Source organism: Meles meles, chromosome 18, assembly GCF_922984935.1.
Source record: "Meles meles chromosome 18, mMelMel3.1 paternal haplotype, whole genome shotgun sequence".
Lineage (NCBI taxonomy): Eukaryota > Metazoa > Chordata > Mammalia > Carnivora > Mustelidae > Meles > Meles meles.
The window spans coordinates 46,934,486-46,962,372 of record NC_060083.1 but is presented as its reverse complement, the minus strand read 5'-3'; the positions used below and the strand labels follow the sequence as shown (position 1 = coordinate 46,962,372).

Below are 27,887 nucleotides of genomic sequence, written 5' to 3'. Positions count from 1 at the left end.
ATGCGCCCCTCGCCCGCGCTGGCCCTGGCCTCGCTCTGCCTGCTGGCGCTGCCCGCCGCCGCCGCCGCTGCCTACTTCGGGTCAGTGCCCGCCGCGCCCCCGGCCCGCGTCCCCGGCCAGCCTGCCTCCCCTCCTCCGGCTAGAACAGGGACAACTTTTCCCCTCCGCTGGCCCCGGCCGCGACGGGACCTCGAACTCAGACCTTAAACCCCGGCAGGCCCCAGTCCCCGCTCGCTGACAGAGTTCGCGTCTGGAGCTCCGTCTCTGACTTCCCCGGCTCCCGCACAGATCGCCCGGTCTGGTGTCCCACTCTCGGTCCTCTTCGCCACCGCCCTTCCCACCCCGCCCTGCCCGAGACCTCATCCCGCCCACTCCGCCGGGCCTCGTACCCCGGCGCGAGCTTCCGAACCCTGGGCACGTTTCGGACCCTGGCCCCACCCGCGCGGCGCGCCCAGTCCCTGCCGGTCCGGGCGTCCCTCCCGCGCTCCGATGCCCTCTCAGGATCCTCACTCCGTGCCCTATCTGCTCGTAACCTGGTCTCCGTCCAGCCGCAGCCCTCGCCCCGGGCTCTCTCTCCACCCTCTGCCTTCCCCCTGCGGAACCGAGACCCTGCTGACTGGGTGGCTGGGCGGGGTGGGTTGTTGCCCCGGCGGGGGGCGGGGATCGGGTGGATACCGGGGGCATGCGGACCTGCGGGCGGGTGGGGGGTGTGAACTGGAGATGCGGAAAGGAATCTTCCCCTAGGTAAGCCCAGCCAAGTCTCAGACTTGGCGTCGGGTGAATTCTGGGGGGGGAATGACCAAGATTGGGAAAGGAAGAGGGGTACATTATTGGAAAAGGAGGCTCAGAGTTGGGGAGACACCAGGAGGGGAGAGCGGGCGGAGCAGGGAGTGAACGCAGTGCACTGAGTTACAGGGCACTTATTCCTCCTTCTCTGACCCTCCTTCTCTGACTTAGGGACCTGGGTGGGAGGTGGGGTCGTGGGTGCGAAGGCACTCACTTGATCTCCACCCAACGTTTGCTCCAAATAAGTACGGGCTGTTACTTTCATCTTGTCATTTTTTGTGATCTTCACTGAGGTTTACAATCTGACTAAAGCAAAGGCAAGAAAACACATCAAGCCAGTGACCCGCCAGAGACTGTTCTTAAGGACCTGCCAGGGAGGGGAGGAAGGATCTGAGAAGTCCCCGCACAGGCAGAACTAAGGGCTGTGGGCTAATTTCCGGGTCATGACCCTGGTTGCAAACGTGCCTTGGCTGTGACCAGTGGCCTCTCCTGATATATAAGGGGGTTGGGTGGGGTGGTGTAGGCAGGTCAGCCCAGACCCTTGCTCTGAGCTCAGCTTGCTGGTGACCGGGCAAGAACAGCGTCTGGGCCTCAGTGACCCTTTTGTACAGAGAGGGAGCTGAACTTGATAGAACTGGGCCTCTGTTTCCACCTGGAGAGCAGTGCGCCAACGTGTTTGCTTGACAATGATTTCAGGCTTGGAGGAACTGCTGCTGCCTCAGCAGGCAGGATATATTGGCTAGGGCACAGACTTCCGGGGCAATGCCCAACCCAGCTACTTGCTAGCCCTTGCTCTTGGCCAAGTCACTTAACCTCTCTGTGTCTCAGTTTCTCATCTGTAAAATGAGGATGGTGGTGCCAATTTCATATGAACGCTATATGGGTTAGTGCATGGAAACCACTTAGTATAGCATCTAGCACATAGTGAATGCTCAGCTAATGCCAGTTATTATTATCAGTGAGGACATGAGGCATAGTAGCTTGGTATCCCCCTGACAGGGGTTTCTGAGCTGGATGGAGAGTAAGAGGACAAATGCACCTGCATCCTTTTGGACATCAGCTCGTTTCCACAATTCTTTGTTTGGGTTTTGGGGTTCGGGATGGGGTCAAGGCCAGATGGGGTGAGAAGAGAGGGGCTCCAGAAGGCCTGGACCACCCCGGCTGGTGTGGTTGGAAGGGAAAGGAATTTGTGGCAGTGCACAAGGGTAGAATTTGGGGCTTTTGAGCTGGGGCGTGGGTGGGGACACAAATACTTGGAGGATAAGCTGAAACTGGGGCCTTGGGCTCTTACGTATTTAGTCTCAGAGAATGGACAGGATTCAGCCTGAGCTCTCATTGAGAAAGCCCTAATGGGACTCAGGTAGGCCAGATTCTCCAGCTTCCTGTTAGAATTTGCTCTCTGGAAGGAATATGATATCAGTCATCCACACTATAGTGAGAATGGGAGGAAACGTGTTTCTCCTTTCTCTGGGTCATTTGCACTTCAAGTATCATTTCCAATTATAAGATGGAATGTTTGGGCATTTGATAAAAAGAAAATTCAAACACCGGGAGAGCAGCTGAGACCAATATTCTGGGGGTCTTTGGAATCACAGAATCATAGACCTAAGGGTCAGACAGGCCCCCAAAGCATTTCTGGCCTACCCCCCTGTTTCAAGTGGGTCATGTATGATTATTCCCATTTTTCAAATGAAGCAGCCATCATCCCCAAACCGCAGTAAGCCAGCAACCCAGAGCTGAATTCTGGTGTTGCTGATAATAACCTAATTCAGAATTGCCGTTTACAAATCATACAGCCCCTCTCTCCTCTGATCCCCAGAGCCATTCTTGAGGTCTATAGGATGGGGTAAATAGTTCCCCAAAGGAAACCAAGAATCAGAAACGTTCAGAGATTTACCCTATGCCACATAGCAGATCAGTGGGAGAGGCAGGACAGAAACCAGATTCTGCCCCAAGTCTGGGCTCTCTGCCCTCCAGGGAACAGTCTGCAGAGCGAATACTGTGTGATCATCCAGGGCAGAAGCAGCTACAAGGAGCTACAGAGGGTAAAGCCGGGGGAGAGGGGCAAGGGAGAGGGTGGTCCCTTCCCCTGCTTGGTTACTTGTATAGGTCACTTGCCTCCAAGGTCTATAGCACCTGGAGGTCCTAAGTTTCCCTAATTCTAATAGGCTGATCCTGGCCTGGAAATCTCAGATTGCTCAACAACTCGTGTTCTGGCTTGGATGGCTTGGGAGGTCTGGTGTGGTGTTTTATAAATGAACATGTCCTGTATTGTGTGACAAGTAGAGCCCATGACAGGCCTTGTCCCCTGATCCAGTCTTTAAGTCATCCCGATGGGTTGATAACTCCCAAGTCCTTCCTGTGGACAGAGTTTTGTAAATCCTGATAGACTTCGGGGATGCTTTTAAAACATGTGACCTCCGGGGCACCTGGGTGGCTCAGTGGGTTAAGCCTCTGCCTTCGGCTCGGGTCATGGTCCCAGGGTCCTGGGATCGAGCCCCGCATCAGGCTCTCTGCTTGGCAGGGAGCCTGCTTCCTCCTCTCTCTCTCTCTCTGCCTGCCTCTCTGCCTACTTGTGATCTCTGTCTGTCAAATAAATTAAAAAAAAAAAAGCAAAAACCATGTGACCTCGGCACTGGTTAGGTTCCTTTCCTCTCTACAGAGAGTACAGAGAAGTTTATGAAAGCATAGTGTTTGGAGTCAGCTAGACCTGAGTTTAAATCCTGGCCTTTTGTCTTGCTAGCTATGTGGCTTCAGGCAAAGGTCTTAACCTTGCTGAGCTTTCGGTGATGGTAATACCTATCTTAAAGGTTGATGCAAGGCTTCGCTGAAATGATGGGTGAAAAGGGGCCTGACTGGGTGCCTGTACGGGCTCACTTTTGGTGGTCGCTGGGACTCTGACCATCTTCTTGGCACGTGGAGGTGGCATCATCATGAAGAAAGCAAAACTCAACCTGCTGTGTTTTCTCTGATCAACATTACATGCAGTAAAATGCAGGCATTCCAAGTGCACAGTTTGGGTTTTAACAAATGCATAGCCTTGTGCAAACACCACCATGATTACTGCGTGGAACACTTCCATCAGCCCAAAGGATCCCTGTGCTCCTTTGCAGTCAGCCCTCCCCAACCAGCCTCGGATCATCACTTCTCTGCCTTCTGTCCTTATACATAAGTTTGGCCCATTGTAGAAGTTCGCATTAATGGAATCATCTGGTACATAGCCTTTTGTGTCTGAATTGTTTTGCTCAAAATAATGTTGTTGTCTTTTTAGATTTTTTAATTTTTTTAATTTTTAATTTTATTTTTTAAATTTATTTGACAGAGATCACAAGTGGGCAGAGAAACAGACAGAGAGAGAGAGAGAGAGAGAAAGAGGGAGAGGAGGAAGCAGGTTCTCTACAGAGCAGAGAGCCCGATGTGGGGCTCAATCCCAGGACCCTGGGATCATGACTTGAGCCAAAGGCAGAGGCTTTAACCCACTGAGCCACCCAGGCACCCCTCACAATAATGTTTTTAAGATTCATCCACGTTGTGACATACATTAGTAGCACATTCCTTTTTACTGCTGAGTAGTATTCCACTGTATGGACATACCATAGTGTGTTTCTTCATTTACCAGTTGATAGACATCTGTATTGTTTCCAGTTTGGAGCTATTCCTTTTTTTTTTTTTTAAGATTGTGTATTTACTTGAGAGAGGACACAGCGAGAGAGGGAACACAAGCAGAGGGGGTGGGAGAGGGAGAATCAGGCTCCCCACTGAGCAGGAGTCTGATGCAGGACTTGATCCCAGGACTCTGAGATCATTACCTGAGCTAAAGGCAGATGCTTAATGACTGAGCCACCCAGGTGCCCCTGGAGCTATTCCAAATAAAGCTTCATATAAGCATTTGTGTACATGTACATAGTGGACTTACGTTTTTATTTCTCTTGGATAAATACCTAGGACCTGACTGTTGGGGCATATGGTATGCCTATGTTTAACTTCATAAGAAACAGTCAAATAGTCTTCCAAAGTGATTGTACCATTTTACGCAATGATGTCTGAGAGTTCCAATTACCCCGTACTCTTGTCAGTGACTGGCGGTCATAATTTTCAGCCGTTTTAGTGGATATGTACTGATATATCATTGTGGTCTTAATTTGCATTTTCATACTAATGAATGGTGTATTGAACACTTTTTTAAAAGATTTACTTATTTATTTGAGAGAGAGAGAGAAAGAGAGAGAGCATGATCAGGAGGGACAGAGAGAGAGAGAGAGAGAATCTCAAGCAGACGGTGTGCTGAGTGCAGAGCCTGATGCGGGGTTCTATCCATCTCATGATCCTGAGATCAGAACCTGAGCCAAAACCAGGACTTTTAACTGACTTTTTACCACACAGGCACTCCATGTGTTGAACATTTTTGCACCTGCATGTTTTTTTTTGTTTTGTTTTTGTTTTTAAGATTTTATTTATTTATTTGACAGACAGAGATCATAAGTAGGCAGAGAGGCAGGCAGAGAGAGAGGAGGAAGCAGGCTCCCCGCTTAGCAGAGAGCCCAATGCGGGGCTCAATCCCAGGACTCTGGGATCATGACCTGAGCTGAAGGCAGATGCTTTAACCCACTGAGCCACCCAGGCACCCCTGCACCTACATGTTAGTCATATGAATATCTTTTTTTCATCGGGTTCTTCTTCTTATTGAGTTGTAAGTGTTCTTTGTATATTTTGGATCCAGGTCCTTTGTCAGAAAGTATTGGCAATATTTCATCCATATCTTTGGCTTGCCTTTTAATTTTCTTTTCTTTAAATTAATTGTTTATTTATTTGACAGAGGGAGACACAGCGAGAGAGGAAACACAAGCAGGGGGAGTGGGAGAGGGAGAAGCAGGCTTCCCACCGAGCAGAGAGCTCGATATGGGGCTTGATCTCAGGACACTGTGATCATGACCCAAGCCGAAGGCAGACACTTGAAAACTGGGCCACCCAGGCACCCTTTGCCTTTTAATTTTCTTATTGGAATCTTATGAAGAACAGAAGTTTTTAATTTTGATGAAGTACAGTTTACAACTTCTTGTATGATTTATGCTTTTTTGTGTCCTACCCAAGAAATCTCAGTCTACTCAGGTTGTAAAGATTTCCTCTTATGTTTTCTTCCAGAAACTTTATAGTTTTAGCTTTTGCACTTAGGTCTATTTGTTCCTTTTGAGTTAATTTATGTGAATTGTGTAAGGTCAGGGTCAAAGTTTATTGTTTTCCATGTGGACATCCACTTGTTCCAGCACCATTTGCTGAAAAGATGGTCCTTTCTCTGTTGCCATTTTTGTTGCAAATTAATTGAATCAACATTTGAGATTCTATTTCTGCACTCTTTATTCTGTTCCTTTTACCTATATGTTTATCCTTATACCAATACCATATAGTCTGGATTATAGTAGCTATAGTAGGCTTGAAACCAAGAACTCTTAAGTACCCTCTCTCTCTCTTTTTCTTTCAAAATTGTTTTGGGGCCCCCCAGGTGGCTCAGTTGGTTAATCGTGTGACTCTTGACTTCAGTTGAGGCCACGATCTCAGGGTCCTGGGATAGAGCCCTGCACTGGACTCCATGCTCAGCAGGAAGTCTGCTTCAGGACTCTCTTTCCCCCTCTTTCTCTGCCTCTGCACCACCCCCCCCATCTCCCTCTCTAAGATAAATAAATAAATAAATCTTTTTAAAAGGTTCTTTTGGCTAGTCTAGGTCCTTTATATTTCCACATAAATTTTAGAATCAGCTTATCAATATCTATGGGAAAGTCTGCTGGGGTTTTGTTTGGGACTGCATTGAATCTGTAAGTCAGTTTATTAGAAGCTCGACATTCCAACAATATTGAATCTACTTTATAAACAAGCATATCTTCTTTATTTAGGGCTTTTAAATTTTCCTTCAGCAATGCTTTGTAATTTTCAGCATATAGGCTGTACACATATTGAAAAACATTCCTAAGTGTTTTTTATATTTGGATGGTATTGATTTCACTTAAATACATTTTTTTTAAGAAATTGATTGGGTCCTGACAAAAACAGCATTGGAGGGAGGAAAGGGTAAAAGAAATTTTACTGCTTTGGGGTGGTGGATTGAAAGCCAAACATCACTGATAAGAATCATTGTGTTTGGGGAAGGAATTTAGGCCGGCTTGTCCCTGGCTGAGCTGTAACCCCCACCCCCGAGGAGGAGTTGGGCTCTGTAGTTGGGCTCAGGGTCAAATCAGCCTCCTCATGGAGAGTGATAGATTTTCGAAGGCTAAGGAGAGCAGGCAAGCAGGGGGGACTCCGGGGCTGGAATCCTATAAGCCAGAGAGGTCCAGGTGCCTTTAGGATTATGTGCTCAGGTAGAATTTGGGCTCAGGAGGAGGTGGGCCAGGGGCTGTGAGGGTGACCCCACCCTAGCATCACCGTAAGCAGGGAGAGAGGCAGCCTGAGGCCCTGCTACAGTGTAAGAAGCACTGGACTTGGAGTCACATAGATTGAGTTCAGATCTTCCATCCAAGCATTTATTAATGTGACTCAAGGCAAGTCAGTTAACTGTTCTTTTTTTTTTTTTTTAAGATTTTATTTATTTATTTGAGAGAGAGAGCATGAGCAGGGGGAGCAGCAGAGGGAGAGGGAGAAGCAGAATCCTCACTGAACAGGGAGCCCACTGTGGGACTCGATCCCAGGACCCTAGGATCATGACCTGAGCCGAAGGCAGCCGATGAACCAACTGAGCCACCAGGCACCCCAAGTCGGTTAACTGCTCCAACCTCAGTTTTCTCATCTATTAAAATGGGCTGATCCTCAACCTGTAGGGTTGTTATAGTTGAATAAGTGTGTATAAACTGCTGAAATGCTATCCATGTATAAAGAGTTCAAGAAATCTAGTGATCTGGTTTTAGAGCTTCCCAAGTTAGGAGAATCTTCGATGTCCCATGTTTCTTTCTCTCTTCATTTTTGCCCCCGTCACTGTATAATTCAAATCCTTTCCATGCTCAGCGTTTTATGCGCATGATCTCATTAATCCATTGTGACATTCCAGGTGGTAGGTGCTGATCGAATTTTCTTTAGACAGGTGAGTGGGGAAAAAAGCTCAAAGAGGTCAAGTGCCTTGCCCAAAGTCACCCAGCTAGTGGTTGGCAACACTGAAGTTTGAATTCTGGCCTGTCAGCATCCAGAGCCAACCTCGTCATCATTCCTGCCTCCTGCTGCCTCTGTGCCCCACCCCTGGGGGCAGCTCTGACCCATGAGCCCACATCCTTCCCCTGGCATATGACCTAGCCATCTCTTGCACTGCTGGTCTTAAACTCTTGCTTTGCTACCCATTCTTTTCACGTGCTGGTGTCTTTGATTCATGCATAGCTCCCTTTAGGCAAGGGTCTTGGGGCCCTGTTGTTGGCTGAGCCCCCCACGGTCGCTAACACTGCTTCATGGTCCACAGTGAATGTCTAGATGGGCAGCCCCTCTCCCTCTCGTGGGCCCTTCCTCTCCCCCAGAATCTCCCTCTGCCCCATCGTATTTGCTCTTCCATCTCCTACCTACTCTTGGCTCTTGGAAAAGCACACACTGCTTTGTCATGACCTGGCCGCCGTCAGGATAGGAAGTAGAAACAAAACAGAAAGCAGAGACTTGCCTCTGTCGGATTCCAGAAGTCAGCCACAACTGGTCTTCTCTGGGAATCCTGGTGGCAGCCAGGATGAACTGGGGGGTAGGACAGCTGCCTCCAGCTCCCTCCCTGGAGAGATGAGGACCGAAGGGGAAGGGTGGAGAGTCTCAAAGAGCAAGAATAGGTTTAAACCACCATGTTCAGAGTCCTGGATTTTTTTTTTTTTTTTAATAAGTGCTGCACCCAACGTGGAGCTTGAACTCACTACCTGGAGATCAAGAGTCACATCCTTTACCCACTGAGCCAGCCAGGCGCCCCCCAGAGTCCTGGAAATTCTAAAGAGACTGGTTTTAGGGCAAGAGCAGAGGAGGTCTACTTTCTTGATAATTACATTCGCTTTAAATGCCAGATCACGTCAGAATTCGAGAATTTGTGAATTTTAGAAGGGTAATACAATGCATATACCACGTCTAGGGCAGCACCCCATAATCAGACACTTTCTTAGTTTTGCAGGAAAATATCTACATGTGGGGATAAACGGTGAGACCATAAACTATTCTCATTTGGGTTCAGGTCAGGACTTGCTGCCGTAGGAATTCACCAGAACTGCATAAAAATCTTTAGTGGTCGAGCTCCCTAGAGCTGGGATTGTGAATGAAGGTCTGTGAACTTGGGGTAAACTTTCAGCGCTAGAGGCTGTGCAAGCTGAGGTTTAAAGAAAGACTTTTGGGCCAAGTTCTTGTCGGGTCCTCACTGGGTATCAAAGGGAGGCTTCAGTTGCCTGGCACTGCTTGTCTCAAGGAACTGAGGTCGGGAGGGAACAGGCCTGGCTCTCCCAGTCCCCAAAGGGTACTGAGCCTGCCTGCGGCCCGGCGGAGTCAGGGTCTGACTGAGAGCTCCGATCAGGCCCTGGGGAGAGCACGCGCCAGTGATCAGAGTCGGAGGGCCGGGGGAGGGCGTGGCCGCAGGTCGACCCCTCCAGAGCCACGCCCCCCAGAGTCGGCAACTTGCGAAGGTTGGGAGCTTGGGGGGGTTGGGTGGCCCCTGCAGCTTGGGAGTGAGAGAGCAGGGAGACCAGGGTGTGGAAATGGGCCTGGGGGAGGCTGAGGGTCAGCCTAGAGCTATACTCTCCTCCTGGGGGTGGACATCGGAGGGATTTATGCAGCCTGCAGGTGTCTGAGGAGTACGTGCTTGGGGTGGAGAATCTGATCTAGAGACAGCAGACCTCAGGGTAAGAGAAACCAGGACCTCTGCCAGGGGCTTACAGGCTACCTGGAGAGTCTGTGCAGCTCTGAGGAGGAAGAAAAGAGTGTCAACCACACAGAGCTAAGGATGTTATATCTGAAAAAGTGAGAGAATGCAAAGAAAAAGAAACAACAACAACAACAACGATGGCTCGAGGAGATGGACCCTCTGCTGCAGCCGAGCCTGGCTCTGAGTGCAGGACATTCCAAGGTGGAAAGATGTCCTGGTCCTGCTGTGGTGGTGGTGGCAGTTGGGGGGGGGGGGTGTGCTGCTCTCTTCCCAAGGAAGCCCCTTAGAGCTTCACCCCTAAGGGCCCTCCTGATCACTCAGGTGTTCCCTAGGCACATTCAGGACGTGGCTCCTTCACCAGGTTGGGAAGCTCCTCCTGTCCTTGGAGCTGAGAGGATAGGTGCGGCGGTATGGGCCACCCCTGGGCCCTGGAGGAGGACAAATGGAACAGGCAGCTTGGGACATCTCTGCCCAGAGCAGCCACAAACAGTAAACTACCCTCATCATACAAGGATCACACACAGGGTGTTCCCCAGGGGCCTGGTTCTTCCAGGGCCCCCAGCTTAGGCTGAGCCTGCCTGGCCACCGGTGGGTGGCCACTCCAGAGCCTGCCTAGCTGACTAGTTGGTCAATGTACTACATACAGTCCAATAACTTGGTCGAAGTTACCCAGCCCAGGAGCCAGGGTTTCAAGGTTGGGGCACAACTGGGTGGGAGTGTTGGCCACCACAAGAAGAGACATTCTTACTGACTACTTGCCTTTTCCTGCAGTCCCAACCCTGTGTCCCTTAAACTACTCCTCCCCTGGGTCAGGGCTGGGCTTGTGAATCCAAGAAGCTGGGGAAGCTTGTCCTAAGGCTTCCAGCCCCTCTTTTCTCTACCCCCCCCATCCTTGCTCTAAGCTTCCCCTTCCTCTTCAGTTTCTTCATGATCCTAGACCCTCTTCTATGCTCTTTCTTCTATCTCACAAAGTAGGTTCTCAGGCACTAATATTGTATCAGACTCTCACACTTTAGTATGAATAAGCAGGTCACTTCTCTAAGCTTTATTTCTAATTTTTAGCCAAAAAGAAACCGAGTTTTAGACCAGAAAAAAGCAGTCTTTTAAACAAAGCATACTTCTCTCCCTTTAGCTGCCCAGGAGTCCAGAGGAGTCCTGACCAGATTGCCTTCCTTTCATACCTACCTGTCTTGTGTTCTTTCATCCTAGACCTTTGCTGTGGTGGTGCTGATTTTACCTCCCTGAAGTGTTGCAGTGAAACTGAAAGCAGAACCCACCACGCTTGACACCAATCAGGAATCCCATCCCTGTCCTGCCACTAACTCAGTGGGTCACCTTAGGCAATAAATATTACATGAACTCCCAGGACACCAGACAGGTCAAAGCAGAGACCTGCACCCTTGGCAAACCCCTTGCCCTCCCACTTGCCCCCAGAAACCTCTGGAATACCTCTCAGGAGCTATCAGGGCAAAAACCTCTGGCCTGGGTGATCTTAAAGGTCTTCTCCAGCCTTAAAATATAATGCTTCAAGTGGTGTGCATTGGGACCCAGACAGGGAGCTGGGGGAGATGTTCCTAATCTCAGGCCTCTAGAGATGAGGGAGCCCTCTGCACACGGGGACCCTTGGTGGCCACTTGTGCCACCCGATCCATGCGTGCTGGGGATGAAGGCTTCCCCTCTCCGGCTTCTGCCTGAGCCTGAGTGGAGAGGGAAAGAGACAGGAAGGAGGAGGGGGAAACATTTCCTCTGCAGATGTTGTACCAGCCAAGCTCAAAATACCGAGACTGTTGAGATGCAAAGCGTGCTTGCTGAGCGGGCTGCTTGCTGCCCACTTAGCTGTGAGCACACGTCTGCCGAGATGCCATCCTCAGCGGCTGCAGACAGGAAGTGGAGCTGTTCTGGGAGAGACAAAGCCCACAGCTGGGCTGGCTCTTTTCTCTCTCAGAGCCCGGGCTGTGCTGGGGCGGGGCATGAGGCTCTGGGGATGAGCTCTAGGGGGGAGGTGGTGCCCAGATTCGGTCCTCAAACTAGGTTCATGGAGTCCTGAACTTAGGAGCTGGAGAGGAAAAGAGGGGTAGAGCCAAGAGGGGATGAGGGGGACCGGTGACAGGGAAGTAGTGAGTGATCTTTTGTGTCTTTCAGTCTTCTGTGGGTAGACCTGGCCTGAAGTGGACCCTCAATAAAGTCATTGATATTTATATTTAAGTGAAGGGGTGAGTGAAGGGGGCTGGAGCTTGGAGGAGTTGGGGGGGGGCACCTGAATGGCTCAGTCAGTTAAGCGTCTGCCTACAGTTCAGGTCATGATTCCAGAGTCCTGGGATCGAACCCCATGTCAGGTTCCCTGATTTGGGGAGCCTGCTTCTCCCCTCCTCTCTCTCTGCCCTTGGCCCCGCTCATTCTCTCCATCTCTCAAATAAAGAAATAAATAAATCATCTTTAAAAAAGAAAAGAGTAGAGGTAAGATATGACAACTGGCGACTTGGTCAGGCTGCTCATTAAGGATGTGGTCTTGGAGGAGGCATCAGGTTGACACGGAATCCAGGAGAGGAGAAAGGAGTCTGAAGGATGGAGGGAATGTGCGCTCCTCACCAGCGTACGCTGGGGGCTCCTCGGCGTGACAGAAAGGGGGGGAGAGAAGCTTGGAGTGGGTGTTGAGGGTACCCCCTCTTTGCAGAGGAGCCAAATGCTCTCTCTTCCAGGGCCAGGCACGGCCCTCGGCAACTCTCCCTGCTGGGAAGAGATGGGTGGTGGAGAGTCCTGGGAGGGGGCGGGCTGGGTGGATGTGTGGGGGGATTTAGTGAGGGCTGTGAGGTGCGCTGAGATGTTTGAGATGAAAGCACAAAGGAGCACTTACCATGCAAATGGCCGTGCAGCGGAAGCCTCTTATCGGGAGCATCTAATGGGGTTTTTCCAGGTCCAAGGCCAATGCTCCAGGCAGGGCAAGGCTTTCCTGGTTCCCAGGCAGCTGCCCACAGTTGGCATGGTCCCTGGTGCCAGGCACAGCTCCTGGCCCCTCCAGCTAAGGGTCTAGACAGGCTGGCATTACCTGGTGCCCTGGGAACCGCCAGCCTTGTCCTACACCTCCCCCCCACTCACTCACCCACATCCTGGTGGTGACCTCCTCTGGAACCATCAGACCTTCTCAAGCAGAAACAAGAGGGGGTGGGGGAGAACAGCGCCTGAGGAGCCCCCAAGTGATGGGAAATGCACTACACCTGCCTGGTCCCCCCCCCAACCCAACCTACCCCGACCAGCCAGAAGTGCTCCGGGGACCTTCCTCCTGCCTCCTCCCCACCCCTCAGGACTCTTACTACAGGTAGGATGGGGTTGGCCAGCCTAGGCCAGCCTAGGCCAAGGTCAGGTTCTCACCTCAGCCTCTCTTCTGCTTCCTGGGGCCTTGGGAGAATCTGGAGTACTGCTGAGTCCAACCAAGTTCCTTCTAGACCAAAAACTCAGGGGCAGGAGTGCGTCCTCGAGGCCAACATGGCACCTGGCACATAGTGAGTGCTGGGGAAGGACATTTCTCTGGAGGTTACTATGTGTCAGGCACTGTTCTAAGCCCCGTGCAAGTGCTGACTTATTTAATCCTCCAGATAGTCCTGCGAGGTAGGTGCTGTCGTGACCTGCATTTTATAGGTGAGGCACAGAGAAGTGCTTTGTCCAAGGTGCCCGAGGTGCTTTGGCTAGTAAGAGGCGGAGGGGGGATTTGAACCTGGGCAGTCTGGTCCCATCATGCTCTCCCACTAGCCAGTGTGTATTTGTTAGATGGAATGAGCGTAGCAGGAAAGTTGACGTTCCCAATGTCATCAATGAGTGAGGACAGACCTGGGACCAGACCACCCAGGCCAGAAGAGCTTTGGGGGCCTGAGGCCCTTGGGTCCCCTACTTCAGCAGGTGGTGGGTGATTAGTGCAAGGTGAGCTCCATTTTTCTCTCTGGGGCTTAGTGATGACTGGGGTCCTGTTGAAGGTAAACCAAAGCAGCCTCCTGGGACACCTGCTCCAAATCCTGGGAGAACCTTCAGGGTCATCCCAGGTGGGGCAACTTCAGCCCAAACTGTGGATGGGATGAGTGCTGGGGAGTGAAAGGAGGTGAGAGCAGGAAGAGCTGGGAGCGGGCAGAGCAGATCTGGGGATAGGGGTGTATGTGAGGTGAAGTCCTGAGGGGCAGCCTTGACTTTTCCCACCCTGGGAGGAGACAAGGTAGCCCAGGGAACTGCTGGGGCTGGAGTCAAAGCCAGAGACGTCTTGCTGTGTAGGGGTGAGGACTTCTGGTCTGATTATTAAACTAAGGCCTTGGGTTGAGGGTGCAGAGAGCAGAGGATCACAGGCTGGAGGCAAAGAAGGGAGGGGAATGGAGCTGGTCACATGTGATTGTTGCTTTTGTAAAGGAGAAGAGGGGCTGGAAGTCAGTTTGGGGAAGCCTGGCTGGAAGCAGAAAAGGGGGAGACCAGCTGGGCCAAAGCAAATAGAGCCTCCTGCGCCCAGATAGCCCAGGAGCCCTTGAGTCAGGCAGAACCCTGGAGGAACTCTTGTCCCACAGTCCAGAAGAGCAACTAGAAACTTCACAGACTGTTCATCCTCGGCTCCTGAGCTCAGAACCCGGGCTACTTGTCTGGTGGAGAGTGTCTGACCTGACCACAGGGCTGTGTCTTTATGAAAACTCCAAATTTTGTCTGGATTTGTATGACTGACGAAGCTCACTTGATCTTTTCCAGGTGTACCTCTTACCCCACAGGGCCCAACTGACATGTGAGCAGTTAAGATTTTGCAGAGAGGCTGGGGGCGGGGGGGTTTCTCAGGCATGGGGTGCCAGGGAATGTGGTTTCTTCAAGGGGAGGGGATCAGGCCCACAGACTCTGAAATGGATGGAAACCCGCGATGACTAGAATTCTTCTGAGGTCCGGGAAGAAGGCTTCCCTGGCAGGTACTATGGGACGGGTCTGTGGAGGTTAAAGCTGACTAACACCATTTGAGGGAATAAGGGGTTTTCTAAATTTGATGTCATGGCACTATTTCCTCAAAGGAAATTTGATCCCAGCCACAACATAGGAAATCAAGAAAAAGGAAACCGGGTCCTGGAAGATCCCCCAGTTGTCTTCGCAGGCCCTGAGGGGGCTCCTCAGGCGGTCCCAGGGGAGTCTTCTCTGAGAGCGGCCCTGGGCAGACCAGGGCCCAGTGAGGCCCGAGGCCTCTATGCGGTTGGCTGCCTTTCCTGACCATTAATCGCTACTAAGTGTCATTACTGCTAATAAAATTAACCGACTTTATACTGGACTTTTTCTGGGGCCATCAATCACAGGGTCTATTACACAAAATTAAAAAAAATAGGGGTGAATGGCTGGGAGAGAGGGTATTTGTTGAGCCTGGCTCCCATGTTCAGGATGGGGCATGCTGGTCCTTCACCACTGTCCAAAGGTCATGATCAGTGAGAGCACCCTTTGTTAGACAACCACTCCAAGCCTTAACACTGTACTAGAGACAGGAGTGTCGAGGGCAAGAACACAGCTGCCCACAGGAAGACTCTAGGGCTGGGGCTGAAAAGCTCCCCAAATTCTCCCCCCACTCTCGCCTCTGTTTCTCTCCATGTGCTTGGTTCATTGTTTCGCTCTCTCTCTGGACCAGGTTCTTCTTTTTATCTCCTGAGTGATGGTCCCAATCACCCAAAGAAAGAAAGAAAGAAAGAGAAACCAACTGTATGCGCAACTTAATTCAAATTCCAAATTCCCAGAGAAAGAACTGATTGGCCCAGTTTGAGTCATGTGATCCTCATTGGTCCAATCACGAGGTCAGAGCAGCAGGTCACGTGGTTTAAAATGGTCAGCCACAGGGTAACCAGGCAGACAGGAACAACCAGTGGGCAGCCAACTCAGCAGGTATCTGCAATTTAAAGGTCTTCGTAATAAGGACTCAAAAACTGATAGAGATGATCTAAATTATATAAAAGAAAGTATAAGATGTAGCTCTAATGATATAATAATCATAGCTATTATTCTTGGGATGGCATCTGAGACAGACCTGGAAGGATATGCAGCCCCATTGGTCCCAAGTCCCATCACTCTCTGCCTGTTCTCTCAACTGTCCACCAGCTGCTATGAGGGAGGTCCCAAGTTCTGAAACGCAGGATGGGCGTGAGCAGTTTTCCCTCACACCAGCACCTGTTGTGGGGAGGAGAACATTTGCGGGACTCATTGGCTCCCATTCCCTTTGCTCCCTTCCTACTGGAAGCCAGGCAGGGTGGGGCCTCTTCGGCGAGAGCTGACATCTGGACCTGCCTGCCAAGGGTCAGGCTCTAAGGGTTTCCTGCCAGGCTGCAGGGAGGGGCTTGGGTGTAGACCTGGTGGACCGGAAATTTACCCATTTGCCCCCAGATTAATGATTAACAGGTCCCAGCCCTCACCCTGTCTAGCAGGGGAGCCTAGGGCCAGGCTGGGCCAGGAGGAGCCTGATAGCATCTGTCTCTGCTCAGAGGTTTCGGAGATAGGCTCCACACTGGGTTGGCTGCATCTGATGGATTTAGAATCTATGGGCATTTTCTGGGGGCACCTGGGGCCTGGCCAGAACCCATACTCTCCCTGGGGCAGTGTGGCATCCAGCCAGATGTCCAGGCTGGGTCAGGTGGCTCCAAACAGGAGAGCCGTGTCCTCGGCTCCAGGGAGAGTGGGCCTCTCCTGGAATGGCAGTTATTCTCCCCATGCTGAGGGCCAGCAGGGGACAGGACGGGAAAGAGGAGAATCATCTCAGAGGGCTGCTGGGGAGAGGGAAGGTGAGCTCTAATAGTAGTTCCTCCCTTGCTGCTCATCTGTGTTATGGCTCAGGCCAGTCCCTGCCTCTCCATAAAACCTTGTTTCCTTATCTGGACAAAGGGACCATCTGCCCAGATTAAAGAATAAAGCATCTTGCGAGAGGAAAGAATTTTGACATACTCCAGCCAGCAGAAAGGTAGACCAGTGTGTCCCAGGCACCGTGTTTGGTACTTCCTGTATAATCCTCCCAGCAGCCCCAGGAGAGGGAAGGGATCCCTCTTTCCACTTCCCAGAGGAGAAAAACCAAGGCTTCAAGGTGACAGGGCTAGGAAGTGACAGCTTGACTTCAAAATCCACGGACTTCAGATATAGTAGAACAGGAAGTCTGGAGGGGATGGTGTGATGGAAATTCACCCACCCATCTGTCAGTTCATCTGTCCATCCGTCCATCTGTCCTTCCGTCCATCCAGGTACTCCTTACGCATCTCTTTGTAACAGGCACTGAGTGGTCAGAAGTTTGAAGATCTGGCTGGGAATTGTGGAAACAAGTTGGGCGGGCACAGGATTACTTGGGGAGCCATATTATATAACCTGAGGGAGAGAAGGATATCAAGGAAATTGTGGAGTATTTGCCCAGCACCTCCCTATGTCTGCCTGCTCCCTCCGAGAAACGTGGCTCTCCCCTCCAGGCGGCAGCCAATACTATACGCAGTATTTCCCAAATGTCCCTAACCATAGACATTGCACAAGGTACATGGTGAATACATATCCCAAGGCTGCCCTCCAGACCAATAGGATCGGGATTGCCGAATGTGGATCGTGGGCATCTATATTTTAAATAAGCATCCAAATGAATTTTACGATTGGGCACGTTTGGGAAATAGAATGGCTAAGAAGAGCAGAGACGTTGACATCTGGAAAACTTGGGCACGAGATCTTATTCCAAGCCCTTGGGTTTCCTACTCTAAAGATGGGCTCATAAGTGCATGGGGCTGGCCCATCACCCAGCAGGGAACAAGTGAAGCCCCCTGAGAGAGCCTCCTTCCTGCTTGCTTGTCCCCTGTCCTCCCTACTGCCTTCTCCCATCAGAACTCCCAAGGGTCACTGTCTCCCTCTCTCTCTCTCTCCCCCTAGCCTGACTGGGCGGGAGGTCCTGACACCCTTCCCAGGGCTGGGCACCGCCGAGGCCCCCGCACAGGGTGGGGCCCACCTGAAGCAGTGCGACCTGCTGAAGCTGTCCCGGCGGCAGAAGCAGCTCTGCCGGAGGGAGCCCGGCCTGGCCGAGACCCTGCAGGACGCTGCCCACCTCAGCCTGCTCGAGTGCCAGTTCCAGTTCCGACATGAGCGCTGGAACTGCAGCCTGGAGGGGAGGACGGGCCTGCTCAAGAGAGGTAGGGAGGAGGGCTGGGATGGGGGGTGGGGTGGAGGATGGCTGATGGGGGAGGACGGCTGGGGAGGAGGACGGCTGGGGAGGAGGCTCGCCTTTCTGCTCCCCACCCCCGGCCACGCTGCCCTCGTGAAGCTAGCATAGTCCCCAAGAGAAGAGTCTTGGGAGTTAATGAGGCCCTGCCTTTTCCCTCGGGTTGGGGCGAGTAGAGGAGCAAGGGGGACCCGGGATCACAGGAGGCACAGCCTATTCCTGGATTGAGGAGTAGTCCACAGATGAGACGGGTGGTCCCCCAGTCCCCTCCCTCAGCCTCCTGCACGTGCACACACACTCACACACACGCAAACACGGGGCAAGAACACGTAAGGATGGAAGGCAGGTAACAGTGGGCCAAATAACCTGAGACGGGCCAAATTCATGTGTTCCTTCATTCACCCGTGACTTTGTTCATTGCATCCATCGGTCCATCCGTCCATGGGTCCCTCCTCTCCTTCCATTCGCACCCCGCCTTCTTCCCCCCTCCCTGCGTCCCTCCACACCTCATTCACTAAGCATCTGGTGAGGCTCGCAGCGAGTCGGCCACCGGGCTGGATGCTGGAAGCACAGAGCTGAACCCACCCCGCTGGCCTTGGAGAGCATACAGCCCCAGGGGGAAGGAGGTCGGTGGTGTGTGACTCTGTCGCCAAGTAGCAAGGGCCGTTCAGAAAAAGGCAGTGGTGGTCTGTAGGAGGAGCCAGCCCCCTCCTAGGCCAGCTGCTCTCCCCGGCTGCAGAGGGCCCGGGATGGAGCTGGCGCTACTTCCCCACCAGGGTTACTGGCACCCAGGGACCCTGGAGCGCAGGTGGAGGGCGCTGGGTGCGGGCCATGCCCCAACAAGAGTATGGGAGTAGCGATGTTCCTGGCAGGGGGTGGGATGATCAACCCTGAACAAGTCAGGCAGGAGACCCCAAGTCACTTCTCAGTGGGTCTGCTGCACAAGTAGGTAGCAGAGAGTGACGTTTAAGCGGCATCCTGATGCCCACATCACCCAGGGGATCAGGGGCCTCAGAAATGGGTTGGTCCAGTCTGCTCACACCTTGACTTGGAGTCAGTGGTTTGGCCTCAGCTCTGCCCCTCACCAGGTGCCCAAGTCACCTCTCTTTGCATCTTCATGTCCTCATCTAGAGGCAATAAACACTGTCTGCTGCCCTGGGAATCGGGCATATACTCCATAGTGAATCTGAAAGTTCTATGGAAAGGGCAGCCTGCAGCTGGTGCCCAAGGGACAGGTGACAGGAGGCTGCCCCGAGCCATGTCCTCAGGTCCATACGACCCTCCTTGGGCTCATCATGGCACCGCCACCATCCTCTTCTGCCCTCAGAGGGCAAAGGGCAGCCTCTGAGCCCACTCTCCTCCTCCCTCCGGGATCCCCCGGGTGCCTGGCCCAGGTTTCAAGGAGACGGCCTTCCTGTATGCAGTGTCCTCGGCCGCCCTCACCCACACCCTGGCCCGGGCCTGCAGTGCCGGCCGCATGGAGCGCTGCACCTGTGATGACTCTCCGGGCCTGGAGAGCCGGCAGGCCTGGCAGTGGGGCGTGTGCGGGGACAACCTCAAGTACAGTACCAAGTTCCTGAGCAACTTCCTGGGGCCCAAGAGAGGAAGCAAAGACCTGCGGGCCCGTGCGGATGCTCACAACACCCACGTGGGCATCAAGGTGAGCACGTTTCCTGGAGAGCCAGAGCCCTGCCCCTGCCCCAGCCCGGGTGCTCGTGCAGGCGGCCAGGTCTGCAGCAGGCCCCTCAGCATGCACGCAGCTGTCCCCATGGGAGCCCCATTCCTTCCACCAGCATGCCCTTACCAGGTGTCAGGAAGGAGGGAAGGGTCCTGGGCACCATTGCGGGCTAAGCAGGAGGTGGGAGCCAGGCTTGGGACTGGGCCCTGATGAGGCCAAAACAGGGTAAAAAGTTTCGGAGTCTATCGGGGTCAGAGGCTGAGAGAGGCCCGGCTTCCAGTTCTTGAGGACACTGACTTCTGCGTCCTCACTGCTGACTCTGTGTAGGTGTGCTGCGTTCAGTTGTCCAAGCTGTGTACGCCACAAGGACTCTGGGCCAAGGGAAGGGGCAGGGGCTGAGATCTGGCCCGCACTGCTCTCCCCAAGGCACAGTGGCCCAGCGGAAGGGTGGCCTTGAGCTAGTTTGCACAAAGGTGGCACGTGGGTTACCTCGGGTCCTATTTGCCCCCTTCCGCTGTCTCTTGCCCGTCCTGCTGCCACGTCCCTGCTGGGGTCTACGTTCTGGGGGCGGGCTGGCGCCGTGGGCTCCGGGCCCCCGGCCACACCTGCACTCTGTCTCTCCTGGCAGGCCGTGAAGAGTGGCCTCAGGACCACGTGTAAGTGCCACGGCGTGTCGGGCTCCTGTGCGGTGCGCACCTGCTGGAAGCAGCTCTCCCCCTTCCGCGAGACGGGCCAGGCGCTCAAGCTGCGCTATGACTCCGCCGTCAAGGTGTCCAGCGCCACCAACGAGGCCTTGGGCCGCCTGCAGCTGTGGGTCCCCGCCCGGCCGGGCAGCCCCACCAAGGGCCTGGCCCCGCGGCCCGGGGACCTGGTCTACATGGAAGACTCGCCCAGTTTCTGCCGGCCCAGCAAGTACTCGCCTGGCACGGCGGGCCGGGTGTGTTCGCGGGAGGCCAGCTGCAGCAGCCTGTGCTGCGGGCGGGGCTACGACACCCAGAGCCGCCTGGTGGCCTTCTCCTGCCACTGCCAGGTGCAGTGGTGTTGCTACGTGGAGTGCCGGCAGTGCGTGCGGGAGGAGCTGGTCTACACCTGCAAGCACTAGGCCCGCTGCCCGGGGTGCCCGGGGGTGCTGCCAGGACCCCACTGGGCGCTCGGCCACCGTGAGCAACCCCCCCAGGCTGGGACACAGGCAGGCAGGTGCTCCTCGAGGCACGTGCCCTTGCGCACGCCTCCTCTCTCGGCCAGGCTCAGCTGCCTTTCCCTCCCTCGATGCTCCACGGAGAGAGGCTCTGGGAGGAGGGAGGACACCCGCACGGAGGGCCCCCAGCCTTTTTGGAGCAGGAACGCTGAGTCGGAAAGGAGGTGTGGGGCGGAATAAGGGAGACCAAGAAGAGGCCAGGGCTAGAGGGGCAACATCCTGCTCTCTCCATTCCTCCGGTGAGTGGCCTAGAGCCAGCAAGAGGTTGGGAGGTGAGCTTCTGGGCCAGCGGGGCACGGGGAGGCAGTGCCAGCTGGAGCCTGGCCGGGATGGGTCCTCCCGGAGGCCTTTCTCAGGTCACAGTGAGCCCTGGGGGTCACACAGCTCCACCCCCAGGGGCTTTGCTATGTTAGAGGCTGGGGGTAGAGGCAGAGAAGGAGGGGCTGTTTGTTCGCAGAAAGCCAGATACATGCCCCAGGGCCCCGTGTCCTTGACTTGGCTTTTAAAATGCTCACCCAGGTCTCATTCTTGCCTGGAGAGCTGAGCTGTCCTCGCCCACCCAGCCTTGCTCGGGAAGAGCCCCAGTGGATGCGAGGCTGGTGGGTCGCACCGTCCCCGGGTGGGTGCATCTAGCGCACCGAGGCTGGACAGAGGGACAGTGATGCCTCCCCTGTGTTCCGACTTGGGAAACTTTAGTCCCAGCCCTGGAGAGGGTGACCCCCCCTTGGGCCGAGGCAGAGACGCAGAGAGCTCAGTCTCTCAGCCTCCCCTGAAGCCCGGTTTGGTCCACTGCCTGTGGCCGCGGTCCACCCGTGCCGTGAGGCCCCAACACAGCTGACATCCGTGACCCAGACGAGTTCTGACTCTGCTTTACCATTGCCGCTCTGCTAGCTGTTCATCTAATTAAGCTTTTGCCCTGGAGTTACAGGCACGGGAACGTCTTGGCTAAGCCTGGTTCCTTGGGGGCCCCCTTCACTCACGGATGGCCCCCACTCTGGCTCTTACCTGAGGAATAGAAGCGACTTTGCTAATTTCCTCTGATCCTGTGGACATTTCAAGTGCTACCCACCAAGGTCCTGTGTGGGAGGAGGAGAGAGTAACTGGTACATACACCCAGGTGTGCATGCACAAGTGTGCGGGCACGTGGGAACGCACGCGCGTACGCACACACACACACAAGGGCGCACGCCCCTTGAACCTGCCAGGCTGGAAGGTTCCCATTTAGCAGCACACACCCTCTGGTTCAGAACCAGGACCTTGCAGGGGTCACTCCGCTGGAAGCTGAGTGCTTCCCCAGAGCAGGGCCCAGTGCCAGCTGGGAGGAAGTGACCTCCTTCGGGAAGCCCTTGACCGCTTCGCCGGCCCTGCCGCGCCCTCAGTCAGCTTCCTTTCTCCCTGAACCCGGAGTTGCTGACCCTCCACTGAACAGAAACTTCAGAATCAGCCCAAGGCTCAGAAACCACCAGTGGGAGCCCGGGAAGAAGGCCCGGGCTCTCTGGGACCTCCTGGGCTGAGAAGCTTTCCTGGCTTTGCGGGGGTCAGGGCAGCCTGTGGGACGCTGGAAGGATCTCTGGTTGCAGAGGTTCTGAGGAGAAGCCAAACTTACCCGAGACCCCCTCACCAGACTAACCTCGTTGGCCCAGGCAGCCGGCCCACCTCTTGTCAAGAAGAGCAAAAAGGAAAGCGGGCTGGTTTTCTAGGTTCTTCCACTCCCCCCACTGCGTGGAGACTGTTTCTTGGCCAGCCCAATCCATCTTGTTCCTCTGAGACTCCAGCTCATGGCATAAGGCCCTAGAGGGCTCTCAGACAAGAAGGGGCCTGATCCACCAACCTGCCATCCACACCCCGACTCCTCTGCTGGTTGGGGTTGCAGGAGGATAAAGGCAGACTCTGAGGGACCAAGGACGCGGATGGCCGCCAACACTGACAAACTAGGCCAATAACACGGGTGTGGGCTCTGAGGGGGAAGCCTCCCATGTAGCCCTCTGTCTCTTCGAGCCCTTTTTTCTCCACTCCTTTCTCTCCTGGGCACCCCAAAGGTCCACCTCAGCCCTGCAGGGGCCCCTCATTCTACAGCTTTAAGGGAAATGCTCACAGGGTATTTTTTTTTTTTTGGGTCTACCTCACATATATAGTTTTTAGGGCAAAAGAGAATAATTTATATAGCTAAGATATATGAGAAAATATTTATGTATAATATTTATATAATTTCTATATTTCATGGGCAGCACCTGTGGGGGTTGTGTGTCCTGTCAGAAGCCGTCTGTCTGGGGAGACACCGCTCGGCTGGACGGGGGCCGCCTCTGAGCTGTTCCCCTGGGGGCTGGGGTGCCTAGGAGTTTCCTGCAACTGGCTGTCTTGGCGCCGGTCAGAACGCATCCCCTCTGTGCATGAGCCCTGGTGGGCTCAGTCCGGATCTTCCTTGTGGAGGTTTTGTAAATTCTCTGTTCTTCTGGGTCCCAGGCCCCTCTTCTGCTCCAGAGACACTGTCCTGCTCAGAATAACGATGACACTTTGCATTTGTAAAGCACTTCCGATTTTCAGAACCACTGTTGTCCTTTTAATCCCGCTTGATTTCCCCTGTTATCCCTGAATTGTTTGGAGCGGGGAGAGGGGGCTCTTACTGTACAGGGTTTAGAACTGGAGGGCTGTGCTCAACGCCACACCCAGGACGTCCGTTCAACAAGTATTTACTAAAACTCTGCATGGGTCAGGCCCTGTGGGAGCGGACTTGCCTAGGAGCCCCAAAGCCTGGAGACACGTTGAGCCCAAGAGCCCAGGGAAGTAGCTGCTTCTTCAGTTGTGTGTGACCTTGGCCTTTTGGATCTGGACACACATCAGCATCTCTCCAAGCGGAGGCAAGGACCCCAGGGGCTACTCGAGAGGATTGGGCCATAGCACGGGGCCCCTCCTGGGCTGGAGATGGGTTTTATTTGCTCTCATTTGTGGTTTTCTCTTAAAAATGAATTGTTTTCCATTGGATTTTGGGCTTGCCTTGTGAAATCAGTCGTGCTGGCCAACGGGATCTGCATTCTTACCTGGTCACAGTCAGCGACAGGGAGGGAGCCCTAGGAGAGAGGTCGCATGGGGGGGGGTGGTTCCCAGTTTGCCAAATACCCACGACCTCAGTGCACTTCATTAATGGATGTTCCCACCTGGCTCCTGTGGGCACATGGTCTCCCTCCCCCTGTCCAGATCAGTCCCATGTCCCTGTGTCCTTCATTGCCTGGCAGGCCCATAGGCAGACCCTGCCAGCCCCAAAGATTATTTCTTGTTTTCCAGAGTTTCCTCTCTCAACAACTATAAACTTCGCGTGCTTTTTGTCTCAGCATGTTTTGGAATTCCAATGGGACCTCTCGTATACTGAGCACACTTGACGTCCATCCGCTCAATCAGCGATCACGTGGGGGAGCCCTGAATGAGCTCCAGGCACCTCTCTGGGCACTGGGGCGTAGCAACGAGTGAAACCAAGTCCCCGCCTGGTGGGGCTGACCCTCTACTGGGGGAGAGAGACAATAAACTCCACATCAGATATCTGTACCCACTTTGTCTTGATTTATTGCAATAACGCTGCGTATTGGACACAACCAGTAAAGGCTCGTAAAGGCCACTAAGAAGCAGGGATGTCAGACCTGCTGGCCTTCAAAGTGTGGCTCGGTCCCTCTCCGGACTGCCACCTCCCCTTAGAGAGAGATAGGGCAGGAATGGACCTCCCCCTTTTATGGATTCTGGGTAAACTGAGGCCTGGAGGAAGGAAGTGGCCTGGCCAAGGTTACGTGCTAAGTCAGACCAGGCTGGAGTTTGGTTCCCCTCCTGGACTCGATCAGTGTTTCTACCATCTTCCCCCCAAGGCTGGCAACGCAGGTTGGGGTGGGGGAGGCAAGATAATGCAAAGCAGGAGCCTTCAGGGACTTAGGGCCCAGGAGGGGAAATGAGAGGCAGCCCCTGAGTTCCTTTCTCTGGCCATACTGCCTTTCCAGTATGCTTCGGGAAGGGCATGGCCTTCACCACCACTGCGTTTGGCCGTCTAACGGGAGAGGGGCCCCTTATTGAGCAGAGAGCAGCAGAGAGGGCTTGGCAGCTGCCCCCCCCCAGCCCCCCCACCACCACTCTCCAGCCCTGCTATGATCCACACCAGGTCCCTGGAGAGGGAGCCAGAGGGTGGTCCAGCCCAACCGTGAAGACACCCATGCTTCTACCCGCATCCCCTTCCTAACGTGTCCCTCCTGCTTGGTGTCCCTCGGGGCCCAGGGCCTGGCTGGTTCCCAGTGGTGACCGAAGCATCCACGCAGCAGGTTCCAGTGTTCCAAGGGACTTCTTCTTACCTATTTTCTCACTTGAGCTTCCTAAGGCAGGCACCTTTCTTCCCTTTTTTACAGATAAGGAAACTGAGGCACAAAATGGTTAAGAGACTTACTGAAGGTCACACAGCACAGAACCCAGGTCTTTGCCTCCAAACTCCACATTCTTTCTACTCTACACTGCCTTTGACCTCCCTCCGTCTGCTCCTGCCCATAAACCTGTCCCCAAACAGGCCCTCAGTGAGGGCATCTCTCCCTGGGGGCCATTGCTTGCTGAGACAATCTTGGGGCGGGTATTTTGTGTACCGAATCCTCCCTTTTAAAGACATTGAGCTGCTTCTCTCTTCCAATTTTGTTGAATCTTTTGTGAGAACACTGCACACACCAGGACATTCTTACACTTTGTTAAACATCTCCTAAGAACAAGAACATTCTCCAAAGAACCACAAGGCCATCATCATATCCAAGACCCAATATGATCAGCCATATACTCCCTATTCCAACTTCTGCGGATGTCCCTCAAACTGTCCTTTCTAACTTGTGTGTGTGTGTGTGTGTGTGTGTGTGTGATCCAGAATCCACTTAAAAATTAGGCCTTGCATTTTGTGGTCATGCCTCTCCTGCCCCCCCGTGATCTAGAATAGTCTGCCTGCCTTTGTTTTCATCCCTTTGGTATTTTAAAGGGTTTAGACCAGCTGTCTCATAGAATGTCTCTCCATCAAGATGTTTGGGGTTGTTTCCTTAGGACTAGATTCTGGCTCAACATTTTGGCAAGAAATCTCCTTGGGTGATGGGCGTCCTTCTCTGTGCGGGCCATGAGGAGACGTGGGGATGTTTGCTTGTCAACAAGACCGGTAATGCAAAGTTTCATTGCTGGGGTCAGGTGGTTTCCACCAGATCCCTCTGATATGTGGCGGACATTTTACCCTGGTGATTCGTGATTCGTCTGTGGGGTGATGTTTGGAGCCTGGTAATATCTTGTTGCCCAACAAACATTTTACCCAAAACTACCAGCATCCCTTGATGTCCCTGCCCAAGCTGATTGCAAATGGTGATTTTCTAATTTCTGTCATTCCCCGCCTATTTTGTGGTTGGCATTCTTCTATAAGGAAGAGCTTCCCCCTCTTCCTTACTCCCCTTGGTATTTCTTTTAATTTTCACAATCCATCCTGCAGGGAAAGAATTGTTACCCCCCACCCCCTTTTTCTTAAAGATTCTATTTATTTATTTGAGGAAGGGATAGAGCATGAACAGGGGAAGAGGCAGAGGGAGAGGGAGAAGCAGGCTCCCTGCTGAGTAGGGAACCCCACGTGGGGCTTGATCACAGCACCCTGAGCTGAAGCCAGATGCTTAACCAACCGAGCCACCCACGTGCCCCAAGAATTGTTACCCGCGTTTTACAGGTGAGGTGACTGAGGTCTAGGGAGCTTCAGACATTGGCTGAGTGAGTGGCAGAACCAGGATTCAAATTCAGGCCCTTTCTCATGTTGGAGCTCTCACCCACTGCCCTCTGGAATCTTCTCAGACTTCTGGGTTTCTTCTCTGATGACTCAGCTCTGAGCAGAGGGTGAGGAGCGGTGCCCTCTCCCAGTGGAGTTCCTATAGCAGGTGGGAGAGGTCTATAGGTCAGCAGGGGTGGGGTGGGGTGGGGGACAGAGATTTCCTCTCTTGGAAATCACGAGATGGCCTCGTTCCAGCCTCCCAGGGCTGCCTCCCACCTTAGAGGCTGTTGGTGCTGACAACTCCGTCTCCGCCCCCCGAGATTCCCAACCCTGTGGTCTGTGTTCTGTTCTCCCCTGGGCTTCTGGCTCTGTGGAGCAAGACCATGGTGACCCCAAGTCCCAGAGCTCTGGAGAAGGGCCCAAGGTCAATTATTCTGCCCCACTGTCTCCTGAAGACACATGGAATGATCCCACAAGTCTGATCTCTGGTCACAGAGACATAGTCACTGTCTAGCCAGCAAGCATAGCCTGCCTAAACCCGGCTCCAGGAGAAAGGCTGTAAAGGCCCAGAGCGGTGACTGGGATGACACGCAGGAGTGAGAGCAGCAGGGTGGGGTCCTCCGCCTACCTACTGGCCTTCCCATTCATTCTCCGCCTTTACTTTGCTCCCTCTCTCATCTAGGGTCCCTTCCTGTAGCCGCTCACTCAGCAAACCCAGGGCCAGGCGTGTTCTGGGGTGGCCCCGGTGACAAGGCTGAGTTGCAGGCTTCAGGGAGGTCATGGACACGAAGACAGGCAAGGGAAGAGGTCACTGGGTGCTAAGCTCTGTGAGAGATGTCTCATGGAACTGGACATCCGGCGCCCTTCCCAGGTCCTCTCCTTTAGTCCCCATGGTAACCCTGGGATGTATACAAACATGATGCCCTTTGCACAGATAAGGAAACAGAGGTTCAGAGAGGTTCCTGCCATGCCCAAAGCCCTACAGTACACTCTGGAGCTGGCCATTGAACAACCCCTTGACACCTCTTGTCCCAAGAGCAGGGCACGGCTGATGCAGAAACCAGGGCGCCAGGGAGAAGGCGGCATCGGGAAATTACAAGGGTTCAGTATGGTTGGTGGTGTCCCCTCCCTCTCGCTCAGTCCTCCTTCTTCCCTCTCCCTCTCTCTACTCTCTGCATACCTGCACAGCTGAGGCTGACTGCCTCTAGGGTGTCTGATCCCTTCTCCGCCTACCACCCCCCCTCACCCGGCCCATCCCTCCTCTAGTCCTCAGGGGCTGTGAGGCCCACATTCCTCCCTGGCTCTCTCCATCCCATTAATGTGTTTACGCTGGAGCGGGCCCAGGGGAGCTGGGCCGGACTCTCCCCGCCCCGCCCCCACCGTGCAGAGTGGACTGGTGAGAGGTGGAGGCCAGTCAGAGTCGCAGGAGAACCTGACCCAGAGTCCAAATTCCTACCCCCGTCTGAA

The 27,887-nt window shown here is 53.7% G+C and overlaps 1 protein-coding gene across 1 annotated transcript; it reads left to right on the top strand.

The window, feature by feature from the left end:
• On the top strand, positions 1–24,217 carry WNT9B (Wnt family member 9B). Its single transcript, XM_045986276.1, has 5 exons — positions 1–80; positions 289–414; positions 17,516–17,772; positions 19,196–19,461; positions 20,108–24,217. Exons 1-5 carry the CDS (start codon positions 1–3, stop codon positions 20,579–20,581), a joined length of 1,203 nt encoding a protein of 400 aa, XP_045842232.1. The 3' UTR covers positions 20,582–24,217.
• The last annotated feature ends 3,670 nt before the right edge of the window (positions 24,218–27,887 follow it).